Source organism: Ambystoma mexicanum, chromosome 8 (assembly GCF_040938575.1).
Source record: "Ambystoma mexicanum isolate Mex_15411 chromosome 8, UKY_AmexF1_1, whole genome shotgun sequence".
NCBI lineage: Eukaryota > Metazoa > Chordata > Amphibia > Caudata > Ambystomatidae > Ambystoma > Ambystoma mexicanum.
In genome coordinates, this window is record NC_090929.1 from 1,693,681,404 (window position 1) to 1,693,703,020 (window position 21,617).

At 47.0% G+C, this 21,617-nt stretch overlaps 1 protein-coding gene across 2 annotated transcripts in view; it reads left to right on the forward strand.

Moving 5' to 3' along the window:
- The window catches only part of LOC138473832 (deleted in malignant brain tumors 1 protein-like), a 238,034-nt gene that overhangs the window by 77,694 nt on the left and 138,723 nt on the right, over nt 1-21,617 (forward strand). For both annotated transcript variants that reach the window (XM_069612217.1, XM_069612218.1), the window contains exon 4: nt 14,262-14,306. In XM_069612217.1, the coding sequence (XP_069468318.1) occupies nt 14,262-14,306 (45 nt within the window). The remainder of the gene's footprint in view (nt 1-14,261; nt 14,307-21,617) is intronic.

Genomic DNA, 21,617 nt, shown 5'->3' on the forward strand with positions numbered 1-21,617 from the left:
TAAAGCAGCTTGGGTAGAATGACCATCTTGGCCAAGGCCAAGCGCGCTGCCTGTGAAATGGGGAGCAGGATCCATGACTCCACTTTCTGCTCCAAAGCCTCAAGCACTTTTATGTAGTTATCCCTGTACAGCGTATTGACCTCTGTGGTAACCATGATGCCTAAATACCTCAACCCACTGGGGCACCATCGAAAGTCATTGGCCACATCGGTTTGCAGCACCCCCGGTGTTAGAGGGAGGACCTCTGACCTATTCCAGTTGATATTAAGGCCAGACAGTTCCCCAAATCTGAGCACTTCCTGCGTTAAAGGAGCTAGATTCTGCTTAGGATGTTTGACATATAGCAAAATGACATCCGCATACAGCTAAATTATAGCTCGATGCGTGTTCACACAGATACCTCGGTGGGCATGTAACTCCCGGACGTGGCATGCCAGAGGCTCCCTGGCAGGGCAAACAGGATTGGGGAAAATGGGCACCCCTGTCCCGTACCGCGTGTGGGGTAGAGGAACTCAGAAGTCACCCCGCTTGTATATACAGCGGCCCTTGGAGCAGTATAAAGCAGCCTGACCCAGCCAATATAGGTAAGGCCACACCCTGAGCGCCTCAGTACCTCAAAAAGAAAGGGCCACTCAACTGAGTCAAACGCCTTTTCGGTGTCGAGTGCTACCAGTGCTATGGGAACCTCAGGGTTGACATTGTGCATCAGAGTAAATAAGCGCCTTGGTGGACCGACCTGGCATAAAGCCTGCCTGGTCAGGAAGAACCAGAGCAGGCATATGTGGCAGAAGTCCATTGGTTAGTATTTTTGCTAGTATTTTATTGTCGCTGTTAATCAATGACAGCGGTCTGTATGACGCTAGTTGGTGAGGGTCTTTCCCTGGCTCTGGTAGCACTGTCACTAAAGCCGATCTAGTCGATTCAGGGAGTGAGCCTCTGGACATGGCATCTTCATGCATACCCAGTAAGTGAGGAGTTACAATGTCAATGTAAGCCTTAGAAAATTCAGATGTAATACCATCTAAACCAGGTGCCTTACCATTAGGAAGCAATTTAATAGCTTCTCGAACCTCCTCTTCTGTAATAGGGGCATTTAGCGCCTCACCCTGCTCACTATCTAGCCACCCCAGCGCTACCTCATCGAGGTATTCAACCAGCTTATCGCACCCAACTGTGTGACAGGAAGCATATAGTTGTGCATAATAATTATAAAACTCCTTATTTATCCCATGTAGGTCTTTGATAGCCCCACCGTCCGGTCCCATAATCTCCGCTATGGGGGCCATTTGTCGCTCCCGTCTAATGGCCCAGGCCAGAGTTCTACTCGGGCAGTCTCCCTCCACATATCTCATTGCCATTATAGGGTCTCCTAGAAATGTTTCTTCACTCGCTGCCAGTTGTTGGTACTCCTCCCTGCGTGCCCTCAGTGTGTCTTGAATAGCTAGGCCATCGGAGGTACTCTATTTGTTTTCTAAGTCATGGATAGTACCCTCCAATCTCCTCATAGACCCTCGCAGCGCCTTCAGAATCCCCCCTCTCTCGATATACAGCACCCCCTGACATACACCTTAAACGGCTCCCATATTGTGCTTTGGCTAGGCACCGAGCCAATATTGGCCTGAAAATAGGCTTGAATGTCCCGCTCTACGTCAGCACAAAAGGCCACGTCCTCCAAGGATGCAGCTCTGAAACACCACCGGGGCGAGGATGGGGAGCTCGCAATATCATTGATATGGACCAAAACTGGTGAATGATCTGAAAGGGTGAGAGGAAGTATCCTAGCTCCCACAGCCCTCCTGGCGATGGCGGTGGATGCCATAATGTAATCGATCCTGGAAGACCTGCAGTGAACCCCAGAGAAAAAGGTGTACTCTCTAGCGGCAGGGTGCTCCTCACGACATACGTCACGAAGGTTATGATACGCAGCAAAAATAAAGAATAATTCTTCCAAAAGAACATGAGTAATTTGTTTGCCCTAGCCGCCTGCGGGAGTGCCTGTTGTAATGTGGCTGACCTATCCAGGTCCAGTGTAAGCGCCAAGTTGAAGTCGCCTACCCAGAGTATTTCATAGGCAGGGAATTTATGAATATGCCTAGCATATTGGTGGAAGAAGTCCAGGCTGCGCGCGTTAGGGGCATATATATTTATCATTAGGATTTTTGCACCACTTATTTCCCCCGCCAGCTGTATTCAATGGCCCTCTTCGTCTTTAATTTGTTCGTCCAGTCGAAACTGAAGGGATCCATGTATGTATGTCGCCACTCCTCTGGCATGTGAGGAATAGGACAAACAATACCTATGTATGCCCCATCCAGCTAGTTTGGGAAGATGTGCGTCACTAGCCAGGTGTGTTTCTTGTAAGCAGAGCACATTGACCTTGTGATTCCTGCTAAAGTTTGCTTTCAGGTGAGATTTTGTTTTATTCGTGAATCCTCTCACATTCCAAGTCATTATTGTAAGCTGGCGACCCTGCCCACCACTGATCCCCAATGTGGCCATAGGTTGCAGGGTGTAATGACACCTATCAACCCACTATCTATAATATGCATAGCATTAAAGGTCCACAACCCGCAAGTATTAGCGCTTGTAACAAAGCATGTGCAAGAGGATAAATCAGTGTTACCAATGCAATTCCCAAAGAACTGTAAACCTCGTACCCCACTCCCTCTCCCTTCAACCCCCCACTCCCACCCACGCCAGCAACCATAACCTACCGGCTCTCTGCCCACCCTCCGCAACCATTCCCCCAACCCAACCATAGTAGAGATAACTTTAACCACAACTAAACTATACCGCAGTACCTGCGGTGACCGGGGGCTCTGAGGGCAGCTCTAGCGCTCCATAAGGCCACGGCAGACGGAGTCAACCCCTCTCCACCTGTGCCCCAAGTGTCAAGTAGTGACAGCACTCTCCCCGGTTTCCAGCATTCCTCTTTCCAAAGGATATCAGCGCTAAATCAAGAAGGATGCCGTGGAGCTCCCCCCGGCTCTGGTAAATTTCTAGCAAACTGTTCTGCTGCTTCTGGAGTAGTGGAAAACACTGATGCCCCTTTGTGTTGCACCCGGAGCTTAGCCCAATACATCATGGAGTATTTTGCTCCTTTACTCCTGAGGATACTTTTAGCCGTTTGAAAGGTCTTCCTTTGGCCTTGGACTGCTGGGCTGAAGTCAGGAAACAGTCATATAGTCGAGCCCTCCGATTTTAAGCCTTTCTTCTCCCTGGCCGCTCGTAATATGGCGTCCCTATCCTGATGACAAAGAATTCTTGCAATAATAGGACGCTCCAGGCACCCGGAGGAGGTCTGGGAGTCAGCGAGCAGTGTGCACGCTCCACCATGTACATGTTGGATAGAGGGAGATTATCCAGAACGTCCACCAAAAGCTGCTCAACAAACATTTCCATAGTGTCTATATTAGCAGACTCCGGAACACCCATGTTCCTGACCTCGTGCTGGCCTGATCCCTTCCAGCGCTTGTTTCTTCTGCCAGTGGTGCAGTCAGCACCCCTCCAAGGCGGTCAGGCACAATGCTCCAAGTCCCGCAGCCCCTCCTCCCACTGCCGCGCTCTCCAGCCTGGTATGCCAACTCGGGGGGGGGGGGGAGCGCCACCCAGTCACCCGGACCAGCCGGGAGCCTGGCCCCGATAGCACGCCGCCCAGTCCAGGGCCCAGTCCAGGCAGTCCGGGGCCCAGCGCTCAGGAATCCAATCGACTGCAGGTAAGCCAGTGGGGCGGGAGGGGGAAGGCCGGCTCCAGCAGCATCCAGGCACGCCGAGCCCGTGGAGTCCTCCAGCAGGGGCCCGCTCACCCCACATGGCAGGTAGTCACACCCAGTCAGCTCAGCCGAGGTGGGGGGGCACCGAAACCATGTGCCCCCGCCCACTGATGCCGGCGCTGCAGACGCCGCGGGGCTCCTATCCGCCTCAGCCCAGCCATAGCTAACCGCAGCGGGTGCCTCCAGTCAGCGATTCCGGCAGCTCCAACGCTGGTATGCAAGCAGGATGGGTCCCCGCTGCCGGCCGAATGGGACCGCCGCGGACACCTCAATCTCCCGCGCTGCGAGCCGCACCTCCCCCACTCTCTTCCGTCAGGCCTGCTGTTACGGTGCAGTGGTTAGGTGCAGAATTCCGTCCGGGGGTTCCAGCTGTGCTAAGTATTGCCACCAGAGATTGTCAAGGGGTTGGGGTGAAGAAGGCAGGATATTAGAAGGATTTTAATACAAGCCGTTACCGGCGCTTTTCAGGCAGTGGCCATCTTGGCCTGCTGCGCAACAGCGCCCCCCACGCTGCCCCATCTTTGTAATCAGCTTTTATTTTGTCTTCATTTTTCGGCGACGCAGTGATCACATAGATCCGTTTACTGAAAGACACATTTTGCAGTCCACTATATTTCTCTTGTTTACTTTATGAGCGCTGTATGCCATCCAAACCAACCTTCACGGTGCTGTCCTGTCCTTACTAAAAATGATTTCCCGGAGATATCCAAAAGACCTGCATGAAATGCCTTTAAAAGTGGTAGCTCATTTTGCCCACAGACAAGTAAGATTTCTTTTTTTATTTTTTCATAGGATCTAAACCGTCCCTACCTAATACCCGGGTGTTTGACACAGTGGAATTTCTGAAATATCAGGAGGCACTCGTCTTCCATGCCCTGGCTTAACTCCTTCCCAATCAGTGGATTATAGCGTCCCAAGAAAAGTGCCATCTTGTCCGAATTCTGCGGGATCTCAGGCACAGTCTCTTCAGGATCTCTACACATACTGTTCCACATCCACCTCCACTCCCTGCTCAAGATAATTGGCAGCCACAGCCTCCTCTGTATCCTACGCCAAAGACACAACTTTACCTAGTCGTCGCCAAGATCCAAAATCAGTGTCAGTCCCTAGCAACCTGGCTATCCACCATGAGTCCTGAAAGCCCCAGAAGAGGCTCCAAACAGGAAGATCATTTTTCAACAGTAAATGGCGTTTCGGTTTCCAGCATTCAACTTCCCCAATTATGCTTGGGCATGGAATATCCCATTCTGACCTTTATTTCAAAAATCATACTTAACAGAGATTGCATTGGTTATCCGAGTTTACCAGCATTGGTCTCATGAATGGATCCTTCCCTTCACTGCCTAGGTTACCCATATATTCACCAGACCCCCAAACCCTGCCCTGACAAACCATCAAATACTCCATTTCAATGCGATGCTGCACAAAATGACAGCTCCACAGAGTTGCCTTAAAGAAACTCCAGGTCGCAACCACCCCATTGATGAAGCTACTCCTTTGGCACAGTGTTGACAACGTAGTGTCCTTCACAGTGCTGCTCTGCCGCACCCACACAAAACAGCAAGCAGCACAACAGCAAATTATACCCTCAGCCCATTGGGCCTCCTACATTCACCCAACCCACGCACACTCCACATTCCCTGCAAATACTGCAGCTCAAAGGGATGTGCTTTACAGTTCAGGCGTTACCTCATTCGCACACGCCCTAAGCGAGCATCCATCCTGAGATCCACCACGATTCCTTCTGAAAATAATATCACCTTTTCTAGATTCAGGGTAGATCCTTGACCTCAAGCACCGCTGTCAGTCTGGGGTGGGAGGCCTACCAAAGTGGAAACCAGAGTGCAGTTAAGGGGGTTCCAATTCCTATCTCCTCCACAAGTGTCTGCTTTTATATGAACGGTACCTACTTGCATCACCTCGTACCTCTCAAGAACCACGCTGGACAGCTTTTTTGCATTCTTTTGCAGTTCCAAAAATGAGACCTCTGATCTGAAGAAAGATCACCTGTAGGACTGCAGCCCCCCTGTGTCCCACCCTAAATGCAGAAGTCCTCTGAATTAAAGAACCAGCAAAGAGAGGGATTCAGCAAATGCAAAAATTGAGAGCCTCTGCAGCTACCAGGCACGCCGTTCACTGCTCCCCAACACCTGCACACACAGAACACTATCCGCTGCACCAGACCCACTACAATACAAACTTCCGGCAGATTGTCTTACACTTAACTTGGGGATCACTGCACCGTGGCCCCCGACATAAACTGGGCCACGGAGCAGCGTGGGCCACCATTGTTGCAGCATGGCTACCCCGTACAGTGGAAAGGGGCTGGCTTAACCCGCTATTTGCACACGTCAATGATTGTAAGACCTCCCTGCGGAAACGACAGCACCAGATTGCACCGGGCCAGTAATCTAATGGGATAAGGAGGTGGTGATAAGAGGGGCAAAAGAAAACGGGAAGGTGTGGGTTCTGGTGAGGTCAAAGGAGGAGGTTGGAGGCCAAGAGACCACATGTGCAAGGACGGTGGGATGAAGTGGGGAGGTGAATTGGAGAAAGGGTGAGGTATTGGTTGGTGAAAGTAAGCAGTACTGTACGTGTACACTCTCTCTTACTCAGTGCACACTGAGTAAGAGAGAGTGTTAGAAGGAGTGTAGGCAGTGAGCGAAAAGTGAGTGTGTGAAAGGAGGTTGACTGGGATGAAGGTGAGGTTGAGGTGTAACAGTAGTCTGGAGGAAGAAGTAGTAGTGTGGAGGAGAGAGCAGTAGAGTGAAGGAGCGAGTAGTAGTGTTGAGGTGGGAGTAGTAATTGGCAGAGAAAGAAGAAGTGAGGAGGTGGGAGTAGTATTATGGGGGAGGGAGTAGTAGCATGGAGTAAGGGAGTTGTAATGTGGTGTGAATGAGGAAGTAGTAGGGTGGAGGAGAGAGCAATAGAGTGAATGAGGGAGTAGTGTTGAGGTGGGAGTAGTAATCTGGAGGAAGGAGTAGTAATGTGGAGGTGGGAGTAGTAATGTGGCAGAGACCGGGGTCCAAGATCCTATGTGTATTATCTTGTTGACATTGAACCAGTCAAAAGACATGGTCATATTTATTGAGTCCAAATACATGTTTTGCAACTTGGTTCAAGACCCCTTGGAACTGATTTGTCTGATGTTTCGCGAGGCTCAGGCAAAGGCTCTGCCAATCATCACTTTTGCGTAATGCTGTTGCTTGGAACATCTTCCCTGTGTGGTTCCAGTCCAGTTAGGGGATGGTTTTTCAGTGGATGTAGCCGGGGGTGAGCGGTTGTGGTTAAGCCTTTAGTTGCAATTTATATTTGCTGTTAGAGTCTCTATTTAGGGAAACATTTTACCCTAAAGCTTCCTGCAGCCTTGACCTTTATTCCTAGAAGAGTACTTCTTCGATTGCAGTCACTGTGTCTGTTAGGATAGTGAACAAGTTGCAGACTATGGGGCAGTGTTCGCCTCCTCAGGTGAGGGCTCATCACATTCTGCAGATGGTGGACAAGTTTCAACGTGCCCAGAGTCTCCCGGCGTTCGAATTCTTGAGGTTGCTCGGCCTCATGGCATCCTGCATTTTCCTGGTGCCAGAGGCCAGGCTGCAGATGAGATCTCTGCAGTGGGCTCTCAAGATGCAGTGGTCGCAGTTCTCCAGCAGGATGTCGGATCCCGTTCAGATTCCGCCCTCGGTCGCCAGGATCTTCTGTGGTGGACCGACAAAGGCAATCTGATGAAGGGAACACCATTTTGGCAGCCATGGCCGGAGGTGATGATCGTGACGGACTGTTAGGCAGAATCCTGTGCAGTACCCTTAGGGACCACAAGTGGTAGTACAATTTCACCTTTGGTACAAGCCTGTACTACACAGAAAAAGTGGTAGCAGTGGCTGAGCAGCCAGAGCTATGTCAAGAGCAAATGAGCAGTAGTAGAGATTACACAAAGGACTACAATTACTGTGACTCAAGCAAACACTGACTCAAGGTTTCTGGTTAACAAGTAAAAAGTACTTTTATTTTTAGACCATCTGTTCACAAAACACTTCAATTCTATTAAATTAAAACCACACTTTAAATACACTACACACAACCAAAATTCCCCTTGTGTAGAACAATTCAAGGTAGTACCTTTGGATTTGACAGACCAGTGTTTGAAACAAAGACATTACCGGGGGTTGTTACACGATCACTTTTTGACAGTAATGACAGTTCGGTCTTACGAAAGAAAAGCGTACCCGTGAGAAAAAATGTTACCGTAGTCAAACACACTTAGCACATGAATTAACACAAGAAGATTGGGGATAAAAATCATAGGCAATACTTTTGTCAGGGCAGATAGAATCAAAAGACACTTTCTAAAACGTAGACAAAAGTCAATAGGCCTGCGCCAGTATCAAGTGGGACAGGGCTCTGTTGTTGAGGATCACAAGGTTAGAACAGTTCACGATTCCAGATTGCCAGGAGTACTTAGATATTGTCAAAAGGGAAGCAAAAGTTATAAGAGGGAAGGAAGACAAGGGCAAGCCTTGGGTGAGGAGAAAGGGTTCACCCCAATTCCTCGAAGCTGGACACAGTACCTTATTTGTATGAAGAAAAGCTGGTGCTACGGCAGTTGTTCCTGGTAGTTCCTGCAGACTCACGGTTCCTGGAGCATCAGTCGTGAGGACAAGAAGGACGATGTCTGGAGCGATCTGCACTACCCAGGGATGAAGCCAGCAGCAGCGAAGCAACGGTGAATAAATGGTGCGCTCCTTTAAAACAGGAGAGGCTCTTCAGGTGGCTATCTGGACCACTACAGCTGTGTGCAGCAATTTCGACCAAGAAGAGGATCCTCTGGCTCTGGAAGATGAGCTGGTTATCCCCACCAAGCTCAAGGGAAGAAGACTCCGGACTGGATCTTCTCTTGTCGTTGAAGGGTAGATAGCTCAGGACTGCAGCAGGGCTTCACCGGGACTCGGGAGTTGCAGCAGCCGTCTTCTTCTCCGCTTCTATTCGGTTCTTTGCAGTTCCAGTGGCGACTCTGACTTCCAGCCCAAGAGTCCTGCCTTTTATGCCAAAATCCCCCATTCACACAGCCTGGCTGTCAATCACTCAGCAGGGGGGTTGTCCGGCCCGGACAACCACCTCAGCCAATCGACACAAAGTGCGACTTGGGTCTCCAAGGAGACCCTGTGCAGGGGGTGACTAAACCCCTCCCTCACATTCAGCCCACCTAGACCCCCTAGATGCCAAAGGAGGGCTTCTGGACAGAAGCCCACCAAAGGTCTGCGAACAAAGAAGGCAAACCTGGTTTGCCGCGCAAAGTAAAACACAAGAAGGACTTTAACAAAAAGAAATGGCGATAAAACCCAACCGGAGCCAAAATAAGAAGTATTTCGTCAAGCGGGTTTAAGTTCGAGGCTAACATAATAGCCTAAAACAGTACCACGTTTATATAGTATAATTGCGGTAGAAAAGTTAGGGTAGATACCACTGCCACCAGCCAAGTCTTATTGTTAAGAGAGCAAAATAAAGCTCAGAGAGGCACAGACAAAAAGGGATAGGAACTAACCCTTACAATACTCCATGTAAGATGGGGTGTATTGGGTCTGCAATTTAAATGACTACATAAAGTAAATGGCAACTTTACCTGTTTCTGAGGGACAGTAGTCAGCCCCAGAAAAATGGAGTCAGTGGGAAGTCTCAAAGACAACCCCGTGTCACTGCACTGAATGTGCTGTGTAACACACACAAAAAGTGGGGCTGTTGGAGTGGTGTAGCTCCAGAGCCCAAGATCACACAAACAGTAGAAATACACATGGCAAAACACATGTAAGAGTGGGAAAAAGGCTCACACTCTTACCAGGTGGAAAAAATAAACTCCAGAAATCCAGCAAAGCTGCTGAGGGACTCACTAGGTGAGGGAAATTAGCCATAAATGAGAATTATCCCTAACACGGACGCTTCCCTCACAGGTTGGGGAGCGCATGCCAACGAGTTGACAGCCAGTGGATGCTGGTCTCCGTCGGAGTCCAGACTCCATATCAATCTGTTGGAGCTGAGGGCCATCAGGATAGCCCTGAAGGCTTTTCTGCCGTCTGTGCAGGGGAAGAATGTCCTGATTATGACGGACAATACAGTGGCCATGCACTACCTCAACAAAAAAAGGGGGGGGCAGGGTCACTCCCATTGTGCAGGGAGGCAATGCAGCTCTGGTTCTGGTCCATCCATCAGGAAATTTCAATCTCGGCAGTTCATCTGGCCGGAGATGAAAACGCGGTGGCGGACGCTCTGAGCAGGCAGAGCACGGTCTCTCACGAGTGGGAGGTGGCTCAGGAAGTTCTTTTGGAGATCTTCGCCCTTTGGGGAACCACACAAGTGGATCTCTTCACCACCTGTGTCAACCGGAAGTGCGAGAGATTCTGCTTGCAGGAATTTCCTCCAAGAGGAGCCTTAGGGGACGCGTTTGTAGTAGAGTGGTCCTTCCCACTGCTGTACGCGTTTCCACCAGTCTCTGTCATTCTGCAAGTATTGCGGAGGTTACGGAGGTTTGGTTCCCGAATGATCCTCATTGCTACGGCAGGGGCCAGGAGAGCGTGGTTCCCGGACCTTCTAGACATGTCCATCTGCCCTGCACGCCGTCTTCCCTACCGAGACGATCTGCTCTCATGTGAGGGGGGTCGGGTTCTCCATCCAGAGTTCAAGTCTCTCAGCCTTCATGCTTGGTATCTGAAAGGTTGAGGTATAAGTATTGGGACCTCCCTGAAGACGTGATGGAGGTGTTTCTTTCAGCCAGGCAGCCCGCAACAAAATCCCTGTACCATTGGCGTTGGAGAAAGTTCTGCGACTGGTGCAGGGTACAGAATGTGGATCCTTTCCAATGTTCCATTCCTTTGGTTTTGTCTTTTTTGCTTTCGTTAGCCCACAAGGGCCTGTAAGTGGGTACCATTAAGGGTTACCTGGCGGCGCTGTCCATATTTAAGCGCTCATCTGAGGAATGTTCTTATTTTAAGATCCCTTTGATTTCTCAGTTTCTAAAAGGGCTAATTAATGTGTTTGCATCGTCGCCTTTCCAGGTGCCAGGATGGGATTTGAATTTGGTTTTAAAGTTCCTAAAGGGAGCGCCGTTTAAGCCCTTACATTCTTGTCCGTTGCGACTGTTGTCCTCTAAAACTGTATTTTTAGTTGCGGTTACTTCCGCACGCAGAGTGAGTGAGTTGCAGGCACTTTCCGCCAAGCCACCCTTTACTGTGTTCCAAAAGGAAAGGGTTGTCCTGCCGGTGCGGCCTTCTTTTCTTCCGAAGGTTGTGTCGGAATTCCATTTAAGCCAGAAGGTGATTCTTCCAGAGTTTTATCCTCCTCCACATCCTGATAAGGAAGAGGAGAGGCTCCATAGGTTGGATCCTAGAAGAGCTTTGAGTTTCTATCTCTCACGGATGTCCCGGGCCAGAGTGGATGATCCGCTCTTTGTTGGTTATGCTGGAAGGCGCTTGGGTCAGGCTGTTTCCAAACAGACCTTGTCTAGATGGATAATTTTGACGATCGCTGAGTGTTACTGTTTGACAGGAAAGGACCCTCAAGTAGGCTTACAGGCTCTCTCTACTAGGGGTGTGGCTGCCTCCACTGCTCTACAGAGGGATGTTCCGATTCGCAATATTTGCAAAGCAGCCACATGGGCCTCTGTCCATACTTTTGTGAGACACTAATCCTTGGACTCCATCCATGGCCAGGATTTAGCCTTTGCTAAGGCAGTCCTTTATTCAGCAATTTGATTGGGCATTCTAAAATTCTAAATTGTAAATTCTTTTCCCACCTCCATAAATTGGTACTGCTTTTGGAGTCTGTCATAGATTTGGAATACGTCGGAGGACACAAACCCCTCGAAGAACAAGTTACTTACCATATCTGGTAACGTTCTTTCGATGGGATGTTCGTCCTACGTATTCCACATCGCCCTCCCAGCCTGCCCCTCTACTGAATTTCATATGCGATTGTAGCTTACGTTTCTGCAAGGCTTTCTGCAGTTATACTGTCAGGAGATTGGTGCCACACATTCTGGGAAAAAACTAGGCTGAGACTACGGGCGCCGTGCGTCCTATATATAACATCCGGTGACGTCGACCCTCGACAGAGGCCCTCGAGGGACAACGGATCGACGCCATCGATGCAGGACGCCCTCTGCCGAAATTTTTCAGAAGCAGCACAGCTGTGGACATTACCTGGCACAGATGTGGAATACGTCGGAGGAACATCCCATCGAAAGAACGTTACCAGATATGGTAAGTAACTTGTTCTTCTGTGCTAATTCCCTTCAACCTTTGAGACCCCCATCTCTTGTGTTGGACTTAGGACTTTTCTAATGTTGACCCTGGAGTGAGTGAGACCTTTTTCTCCCCATCTCATGTGTTTTGACCTGATTTTGATTTGTAATGTTTTTACTCTTTTTGGAGCCTGACAAACTCCATAAGCATCTACTTTTTGTATGGTGACACACAGCACCTTCAATGCAGTGTCACAGAGAGATCCTTTAGATTTCTCATAATGTTTAATTATCTTTTCGAATGTGCACTACAGTTCCCAAAAATAGTAAAGTGAAATTGACTTATCTTTTCTCTTTTTAGGTCCCGAACACCCATCTTATGTGGAGTGCTTGGGGGGTTACCTAGTAGCCCCTTTTCCTACATTCTCATGTAACATTTTTATCTTACCATCACTACTTTAAATGGCTACTGACGGTGGTTTAATTTTTTCTACCATTGTGCTTTTCTACCGCAGGCTGACCCCTCAGCTGCAGCATAGCACCCATGGGTGACAATTTTGTCAAAATGGCCCTGTCTTCTTTTTTCACCATTTTATGTTTGTGAGGTCTTTCTTGGCTTTTAGTCTGTGTCGAAACAGATTCAAGCCCTTTGTTTGTCTTGCCTTTGGCAGGCTTCCGCACTGAAGCCCCCATCTCGCTCCAGTGTGTCTGGAAGGGCAGGATGTGAGGGAGGTTCCCGAAACTCCCCTGTCCTTTGTCTCTAGGAATGCCTGAATGCAAACTGTCCTGATTGGCTGGCTGTCCTTTCAGGACAGCCACCCTGCTGTGTGATTGACAGCCTAGGCTGTGCATGAATGGAAGAAATCTGCTTAAAAGGTGAATGTTTTGGGTCTAGAGGCAGAGTCGACCACTGGGAGGAAGACCTGAGTAAGAAACCATGAATGAAGCTTGCTGCATCCACCTGGACCTTTGAATTGCCTGGTGAAGCCCTGCTGCTGTTCAAAAAACTCCTTTATCAATTTGACAGAGAAGCTCTGGAACGGACCACTTCTCCCCTTTGGTTAGTGGGACCAACTAACCCTGAGATTAACTCCATTGGACCATCTTCCTCGAGTAATCTGTAGTCGAATGAAACGTCTGAAATCTGGTCAGAAGCTCCAGGAGTCTTCTAAGGACCCTCTAGAAGCAGGACAACCAGAGCTCGAGTCCCCTCACCAGAGTACAGGACTCAAGGAGTGGAGGGAGCCCAACCAGTATCCATGATCCACGATGGTGCCAGTTTGCTAAGCGGTGAAACCGCCAAGTGCATCTGAACCTAAAAGGGCCTGTAGCTGCCAACAACCTCCTAATTACCGCCGCAGGAGCCCTCCAGACATTCTCCCTCTTGTCCCTATGACTGAGGCTCAGGAACACAGGGTCTGCACTGCTGTGGCAAGACAGAATCCAGCTGGACCACTCTTCTTCAATCCAGAGGTACTGTTTAGACTTGGGGTACTTTCCTCATTGTCTTTTAAGCTGTGCTTTTCTCAGTTGGGAATTGCTGTGGCTTACCTTTTAGAGTTGAATCCAACTCTCTTTTCACAGGCTTAACAGATTGTGACCCTACAATTGATTTTCTCCGAACTCTCTAACTTTGTGCAAGACTGTTTCTGATCTAAGAAGTGCCTCAGCTCTATAGACTGTGTTCCAATTGACTTTGGCTGCTCTGGCTTCCTGACGACTCTTGTAGGCCATTGACTTTGATATTGTTTGTCCCCTCATAGGTGGTAGCTTGTTTTGAACTGTTACTGCTGGGAAAGGCGTGTCTAGACTTCATTGGAAGATGTAGTTGTCCTCACATTTACTGCGAACCTGTTTAACCTTTTTCCATCCTTAAACATTTCCTTTCTGCAAACTCAGATTCTACCAAGTACAACTTGTGATTGAAGTCACCTCAGGGTGTAGGAAGTGTGCAAGAAGCATATACAAAGATTATCCATGAACTTGTTCTGATTCTGAAAAGTCATTTTAAAGTATGTTTACATTGTTACATGAATTGCCTTTTTAAAGAACGCTTATTTAAAAATTGATGTTAATTAAATAAATAACTGTTGATAACTGAAACCTTGAGTGTAAGGGAACACATATGGAAAATCATGTACCACCAATGGAACTCCATGGTGTTCTGGGGACAATCTAAAGACTTTGAATGTTCCCTAATTTCGATGTAGACATCTTTCTCTTTAACTCATTCGATTATCTTCTCTTTGTATCTCTAGGTCTAGCCGCCCGCAAGTTCGTAAAGACGTCACAGGACATAAACAGTTAAGTATTTGATATCTCTGGTTACTTTCATGTGTATCAATGTTTACGCAGTTCATGAAAAAATCTTCTTCTGGATTAAACATAACATGATGTAAAGATCATATAGAAATGTCAGCACATATTGGTTTTTTATACACGCTGTTTGACTACAGTTAAAACCTGCAGAGGCATTGTTTATATTCCTGTGACAATGCTAATGTATTCCATTATAAGTACAGCTCAATTTCAAAGGGAAGCAGAAAGACACTTGAAAGCAAAGGAGGAGTGAAATGGGCAAAGAACAGGCAGTGAGAATTACTGTTAAGAGCAAAGAAAGACTTATTCAGTGTTAGGCCAGTCTGAGATAGAGGGCTTAAGGTTAACTGTGCGAAATGACTAAAAATTCGCTCCACTGAGAAATTAGCGAATTCTGGGCAAAGTTCATCTACTTTGTCAATTTCCACCATGGACCAAAATTGTCAATTTCAGACATTTTCTGACCTAACCTTTGTTTGTCGGATACATTTTTTATTTTTGTCTTAAATTTCAGTAGAATTGGGCTCTGCAAACCATTTTGCCGACCTTAATTAGGTGAAATTTCAGGCACAAACATTTCGGACAAAAATCCTAAATTTCATGTAAAAATTTAATTAGCCAAAAAGTGGCAAATTGTAAAAACAATTGGTCTCCTGGAAAAGTGAATCGGGAGGCCAGTTTTAACAATTTTGCTTGGCCAGTGGTCATTTTGCTCAACCTATACTCAATAGAATAAGACAATGTTCCTGGGATGTGGTTTACGGTGCCCAATGTATGCTGATGACACCCAGATTCTGCTTGATCTTCATGGTGGTGCCAATGATTGCGCAACTACGGAAGGTTGTTTGAAGGAAGTATTTTTGGAGGCAAGATAATTGCCTCTGACTAAATGCTTCTACATCAGAGATTCTTCAGTTGGGCTTTTCCAAAATAGGGTCTTTAACCTTTTCGTGGCCAGTTAAGCTTGACCACTCCCCCAACCCTCACCTGTTAAATTGCTCCATAATCTGGGGGTTATGCTCAGTAGTGAGCAATCTTTTGATGCCCAGTTCCCAGCAGTTGTTTAGCGTTCCATCGTTTTAATCTATCGAGCATCAACTAGTCATTGAACATCTCCCGAGGATTGTTCGAGCAGTTCCCTTTCACAAATCTGATACTAGTCTGCAGGTTGCCTTAACTAGTCAAAAGTATCTTCAGCCAAACACCAGCCTATCCAAAACAGAGCTAGCCGTTTGCTTTTTGGTCTTCTCAAGTTTGAACATATTTCTGAGAGCGTGGTTTGGCTTTCAGTTAACTATCCGATTGAGGCCAAAGTGGTGAACCCCATTTGGAGCGGTATGCAGTGATTTTAACTAATACAAAACACCAAATGGAATTTTTTACGAACCCAAAACACTGAAAAAAAAATAACAAATTTTTAAAAACTATATATATGTAGTTGGAAATGGGAATAGTAGTTTGGGGGGGGCAAAGTATACATTCACACAAAAAAAAACACAAAAAAAGGTGTTATTTTGTTAGGTGTTTCTGGTTTGTTAAAAATTCATTCGTTGATTTGTGATTCGTTAAAATCACATGTAACTATTTGGAGCATGACATTTGGTTTGACCACTTGCAAGCAGACTAATTTAGTGGTTTATTTGGCAATTGCTTGAACATTACCCACTGGGACAAAGCCTTAGCTCTTGTCGACAGATTTCACTGTGGAATGCCCTCCCAAAATCCCTAAGGGCTATAACTGATCATGGATTCTTAGCAAATAAACTTAAAGATTAATTGTTATTGCATTGTACGTAATAACATAGTTGTGATATTGATACTGATTCTTGCCTGTTTGTTATTTTACTATATTGAATTATGTGATTGTGTTATATTTATTGCTTCTTTGCTGATTTAATAGCTATTTGTTGTTTTTAGCATATTTTGTCAGTGCCCTGAGGCTGTTTAAATGGCATTGCAATGGCAACAAAGAAACATGGTGTTAAAAACTAGCCTGTGGGCCTCATTATGAGTTTGGTGGTATTTTGGCAGTAAGTCTGCTGATATATCACTGATCAGATTTACCGTTACTGCCACTTGGTCCGTCAGAGTTACTGCCGAATTGCAAATGGTGGTCGGCGGTGTTAGCTCCCCATTGATTGGAGTCCATAGGACTACATGCGGTATTCGACAGAATTACCGCCTGCAGTACTTCCACTGATTATGCAATTTTTTTGGTGGTAAATTGGCAGAGTTTCCTCCTGCTCTTACCTCGATGCAGCATTAATGTGTCCGTAATGGAATTACAAACCACGTTACCACATTGTTCCCACACTGCCATACTCGTAATGGGGGGAGACAGGGGGTTTCCTCCCCCCCAACTTCTGTGGCATGCCCTTTTGTCCCCTCCATCTTTTGGAGGGAGGACAGGGGGGATGCAAACATCAATTATGTAATTGGACAGCGCAAGCCCAGCTGGGGTGCTCAGCAAGGCTTGCGCTGTCTATTACATAATGCAGAGATGCCTGGCAGCCACGCTGGAACGCATTCAGGGCCGAGATGCCCTGCATGGCTCAGTCCCTCACCCTGGCTGGCCTGACTCAAAGTCAGCAGCCAGGGTGCTGAACTGGGTGTTGCAGGGCCCGGCACCTGTGCTGCCACGCTAGCAGTAGCACTGCCAGGGGCCGCGGTGCAGAGAATCGCTTTCCGGCTTTCTGTTTGTGTGACACACAGACAGGAACTAGGAAGCTCCTTCAGCTTGCTGGTTTCTGTCTGGAGGTTCGTGAGTGCACAGAGGTTAGGTCGGTGTAACATGAGCCATGGCCCGGGCGGCATTTCAAAGCAGAGCAGAGATACTTTTATTTTTTTTAATTTCTTTTTATTGTGTATGTGTATGTTTGTTGGGGGGCTGGGCTGCGGGCTGATCCTAGTGAGGGCGAGTGTCACATTTGGACAATGTAAGCAGAGCTCACAGTACACATTAAGGCCCCAGGTATGAACACACTAACAATAACAAATGGTGCATTCTGTGTGGCAAGCGACAGCTCTGCAACGCCTCTAAAATACGTCTTGCCACTTTTCAGATGCTACTAAAGCACCAGCCTCCTAATTTCAAAATGAAGTTGGTGGAAGGTACATCCTCCGCAAGTAGAGTGGAAAGAGTCGAGCTGAGAAAACCCGTGACCCAAAACTGTCGTACTCTGCAAATTCTGTGAAATGAATTTGAGTGCTATATGCCTTCCAAACATGGTGAGCAGTTTTTGCTCTAAATGCACAGAAGGAACCATAGGGGATTTTGGCAAAAACACACTTTTAGGAGCCCTGTATAACATTTTCCCCTGCCTCCAAAAATAATCTTCACCAAACTGGTAAAAAGTATTTCGAGTTTTGCAGACACTTTCAGGACGTTTGGTGCAAATGAGTAAATGGGTGTCATGGTTCAGGTTACAGGCCACCAAAAACTGCTTCACTTACCAAACTAAGCAGGGGAGTATCCAGCATTGTAAGAGTGTGGGGGGAGCAACGAAATGCAGTGGGTGGAATTCCACATGGTCTCATTGGCACCCCCAAATGCCTACCCCCAATCTACTTTTTTGGTAACATTAGTGGAAGATGGCATTTTGACACACACCAAAAAAAACTGCAGTATCATTCCAGATGCAGGAGACTCACCTATTAGAGCTCTGTCTAAGGAAGCCCTCTGAGGCAAAATACATACAAACTTCCTAATTATTACATGGATTGCACCAACAGAGGTGACTTAATAGAAAAGGACATTGTAAGGCGTATAATCAGTCTTTCATACTTGGAGGCACCATGGAAGTGACTTTAGAATAAGTTGCCATAAAGAAGCCAAGTGACAAATAACTTTGTGGTGCAAAATACCTAAATTGCACCATTGTTATATGTGGAGCAACTCTATAGTCATTAGGCTTTTTCATTATAATACCATGATACATTAACATAAGCTTTGAAGTGAATCAGAGTCACTTGCAGTGCTGCAGATAAGGCACAATGTGATTAAATAATTTGCTCAGGATCACACACTTGGTTAAATGGTGGAACTGGGATGTGGACAATTTAAGCGACCGCGCACATCTTTCCAGATTTCGTTGATATAGACATTCATTAAGGTTTTTCTTTACATTTCCTATGCTTAAATAATTATTTATAGCAATACCTTGCAAGCAAACCGCATTACATAATAAACTACCCTTTCATAGTAAACTAACGATACACTATACACATTGTCATAGAAATATGTTGAGCAATAGGAGTATGGCTTTAGTTTTATTCTCACCATTCTGCATGCAGAGTCACAATGCATCATGCAGATTAATGTGAGCCTAACAAATCCCCCTTGGGTTTTAAAGCCATAGACATTATTTCATAAAGCATGCAACATTATGCATGCACCCTTCTCACTTCAGATCACTCCCTCACATTCCCATTTCTAAAGGGACTGAATGATAAATAACGCATTGTTTGTATATTCTATTGGAATTAATTTTGTGAATGTTATCTTGTGTCACTGGGAGCATGGCAGGCCGGCTGAAGATGTGTGGGGACCCATTTGAATTTTAAAGATAGGCCACTAGATTTATGAAAGTTATAACAGTTATAACTGAGCGTCAGTGTCTTGTGGTGTAGTAGTCTAGTGTTATCCCTGAGGGATTTAGGTTGTTTGACCGAGGTACAAAATCACGGCGAAATTGACCGTAGTCATTTTCGCTGCGAAATACATTTCTACCTTGTTATAAAAAACCAAACCCATGTCCCCTCTAACCGCCAGTGCACCCACAAACCCCCCCTACTTAACTTTTCTCCATGCGCCGCCTCACCTGTACCTTGCAGCGTCAGATCCATCCATCTAATGTGGGTCGGACCAAACACTGCAGGGTGCCCTTTTCTTCTTTTGTTTGTTGGGTCCTCTGCCACCAATGCTGAGGCAGCGGGGGTTACCCCTGCAACCGCTGAAGCCAAAAATACCTAACATTGGGAGCGGGGGACACCCCTGCATCCCCAGCTTTTCATATTCGGTTTGTTCAAACAATTTGGCAGAAACGATCCCTAAGAGCCACCACCTGCCCTCCCCCCGCTCACCCCTGCCCCCCCCCCAACATTTTCAGCAAAGTTACTCCACTGTAATGAGGGCCCATTCAGAGTATGATCAAGCAAATGTGAAGGCGCGTGACAAGTACAGTTTCTACTCTAATTCAGCTTTTTTAGAAGATGGTGGTTCGCCAAAGAAATAGAAAGAAGAAGCGGACCGGAAAGAAAGGGAGGAAGGAGAGGCGGGAGGGACGGCTGTTGAGTTCCTGATCCCTACGTCTGTGATCTCGATTTCTGAAGCGTAGATAGATATAGCACGTCAGAACGTTTTATGTTTTGGGGTTTGAAAGTTTTCAATACTGTTTTGAGGTTATGGAGGCCGAATTTGGCTTGCACTGAGAAAACTGCTAACGTGGCACAATCGCCTGTGTTTTGAGGGAAGTCTTGATTTGTATGAATTCCAGCTTTTCACCACGTGGAATACGTTAGACGTTTTACTTTTAATGGTGTTTGTGTATTATTTAAGATATTCATATTTTATTTTATTACTAGTGTTTAGTAAAGCACACGGAACGCTGTACAAACATTGCTACACATTTAAACAAATAGAGAAAGAGTTATAGAAACAGCATGGCATCAAAATAACATATCACAACCCTGATAGCCAAGAAAACAATAAGGAATGCAGATCATGTGACTCAGGAAGAAGAAAGACTTCCAGATCCCTGTGAGAAGCAAAAAGGGGAGGGGCTAAAGTCACGGAAACCGGAAGAGGACTCCAGACATGAGGCCCGTTTAGAAGTGGGAGATTTCCTAATATATCTTATATCCAGCTTTGTTAAAGTTTTACTTCTGGTCTTACATGGTCCAGCCGATAGAAATAATGCATGTGAAAGGTATGTTGGTCACTGAAGCTCTGTTTGAAGGCAATGCAGCCAAACTTAAAATTAATCCTGTGCTCGAAGGGCTACCGAGGTAATGTGGAACGATACATGAGTACATATCTTAGTGCACACAATGAAGCAAAGAGCAGTATACAAAGCTGATTTCAGAGGACTTGAAACACTTTTGGGGACAGCCATAAAATGAACCATCATAAATGCTCACACGACCCGATGCTACCGGGAGGTCCATATATAGACCAACACATATAGGGGACAGAATGGACGTGAGAGGAGAGGGGAGGAGAGCGAGGAAGATCTCGTATGCACAGCATTCAATCCTCCAGATAGGGGTGTTAAGGATTTCAACCGGGCGTCACACACCGGACCAGAACTTTCGCCCTATGCTTTTTCTTTTATTTCAATTAATTTGAATTGAGTCGATACACGTCCCGTCTCACACCCCCTTTTACAAATACCCTGGGTCACCAGGCCGGTGGGTGCTAACACAATATTTATTTATTTTAATTTCAAAGAAAATCACACAATTTTTATATTGGGCAGTAATTGCCAATGGGGTGATAATTACAATGAAAACAAACCACTGAAATACACTTGGGTAACTGTTGTGTAGAGCTCCACGGGCAGAGTGGAGCAATGCTGTGGAAGATTGAAGAGGAATCTTGCCAAGGGATTCCATATGGGAATGTTTGTAGTTGAAGAGAGACAGTTGGCTGTAGTGGCAGTGAGAGGAGGTCAGGGGTCTTTTCTGTGCTGATCTAAACTGGAATAAAGCCTGCCTGCTTATACCAAGAAGGCCTCAGTACCGTTCTTTTCATTGGCGACGAGGTACCCACAGACCCCCTCAACCCGGGACAGCCCAGCAGGAGGATTCAGTGGCGTGGTCCCCAGCACTTTGTCTGTGGATTTCTGGTGCGAAGGGACAACACTGTTATCATTCACGTACGGAGGGCGTCCGTACGCCCTCAGAGGTTGCATTATTTGTCTGCTCCTGTGCGGAGCGGAGGAGGAGTGCCCGCCCACAATCTACTTGGAGAGCTGAGGCTGCTGTGGACTACGGTGAGGTGATATTTGTTCCCCAGTATGGTGCTGTCTCTTTAAGGGATGTAGCACGTGGCGGAGTGACGTTGCACTCTGCCGCGTGCCGTATAAATAAACGGGGCGTGCCCTGCTGCGACAGTGCGACCAGGGAGCCCGAACCCAACGGACGACTGCTGCCTGAGTCTTTGCGGGGGTGGTGGGCTCGCGGGCATCGTGGAGGTGGCGATGATACACCCCCAACAGTGGCGACGAGGATGGGATGGCTTCAAAGTGGAGCAAGCCTTTGCAAACCGTGGGTGTCGCGGGAGCAAGAGCAAGCGT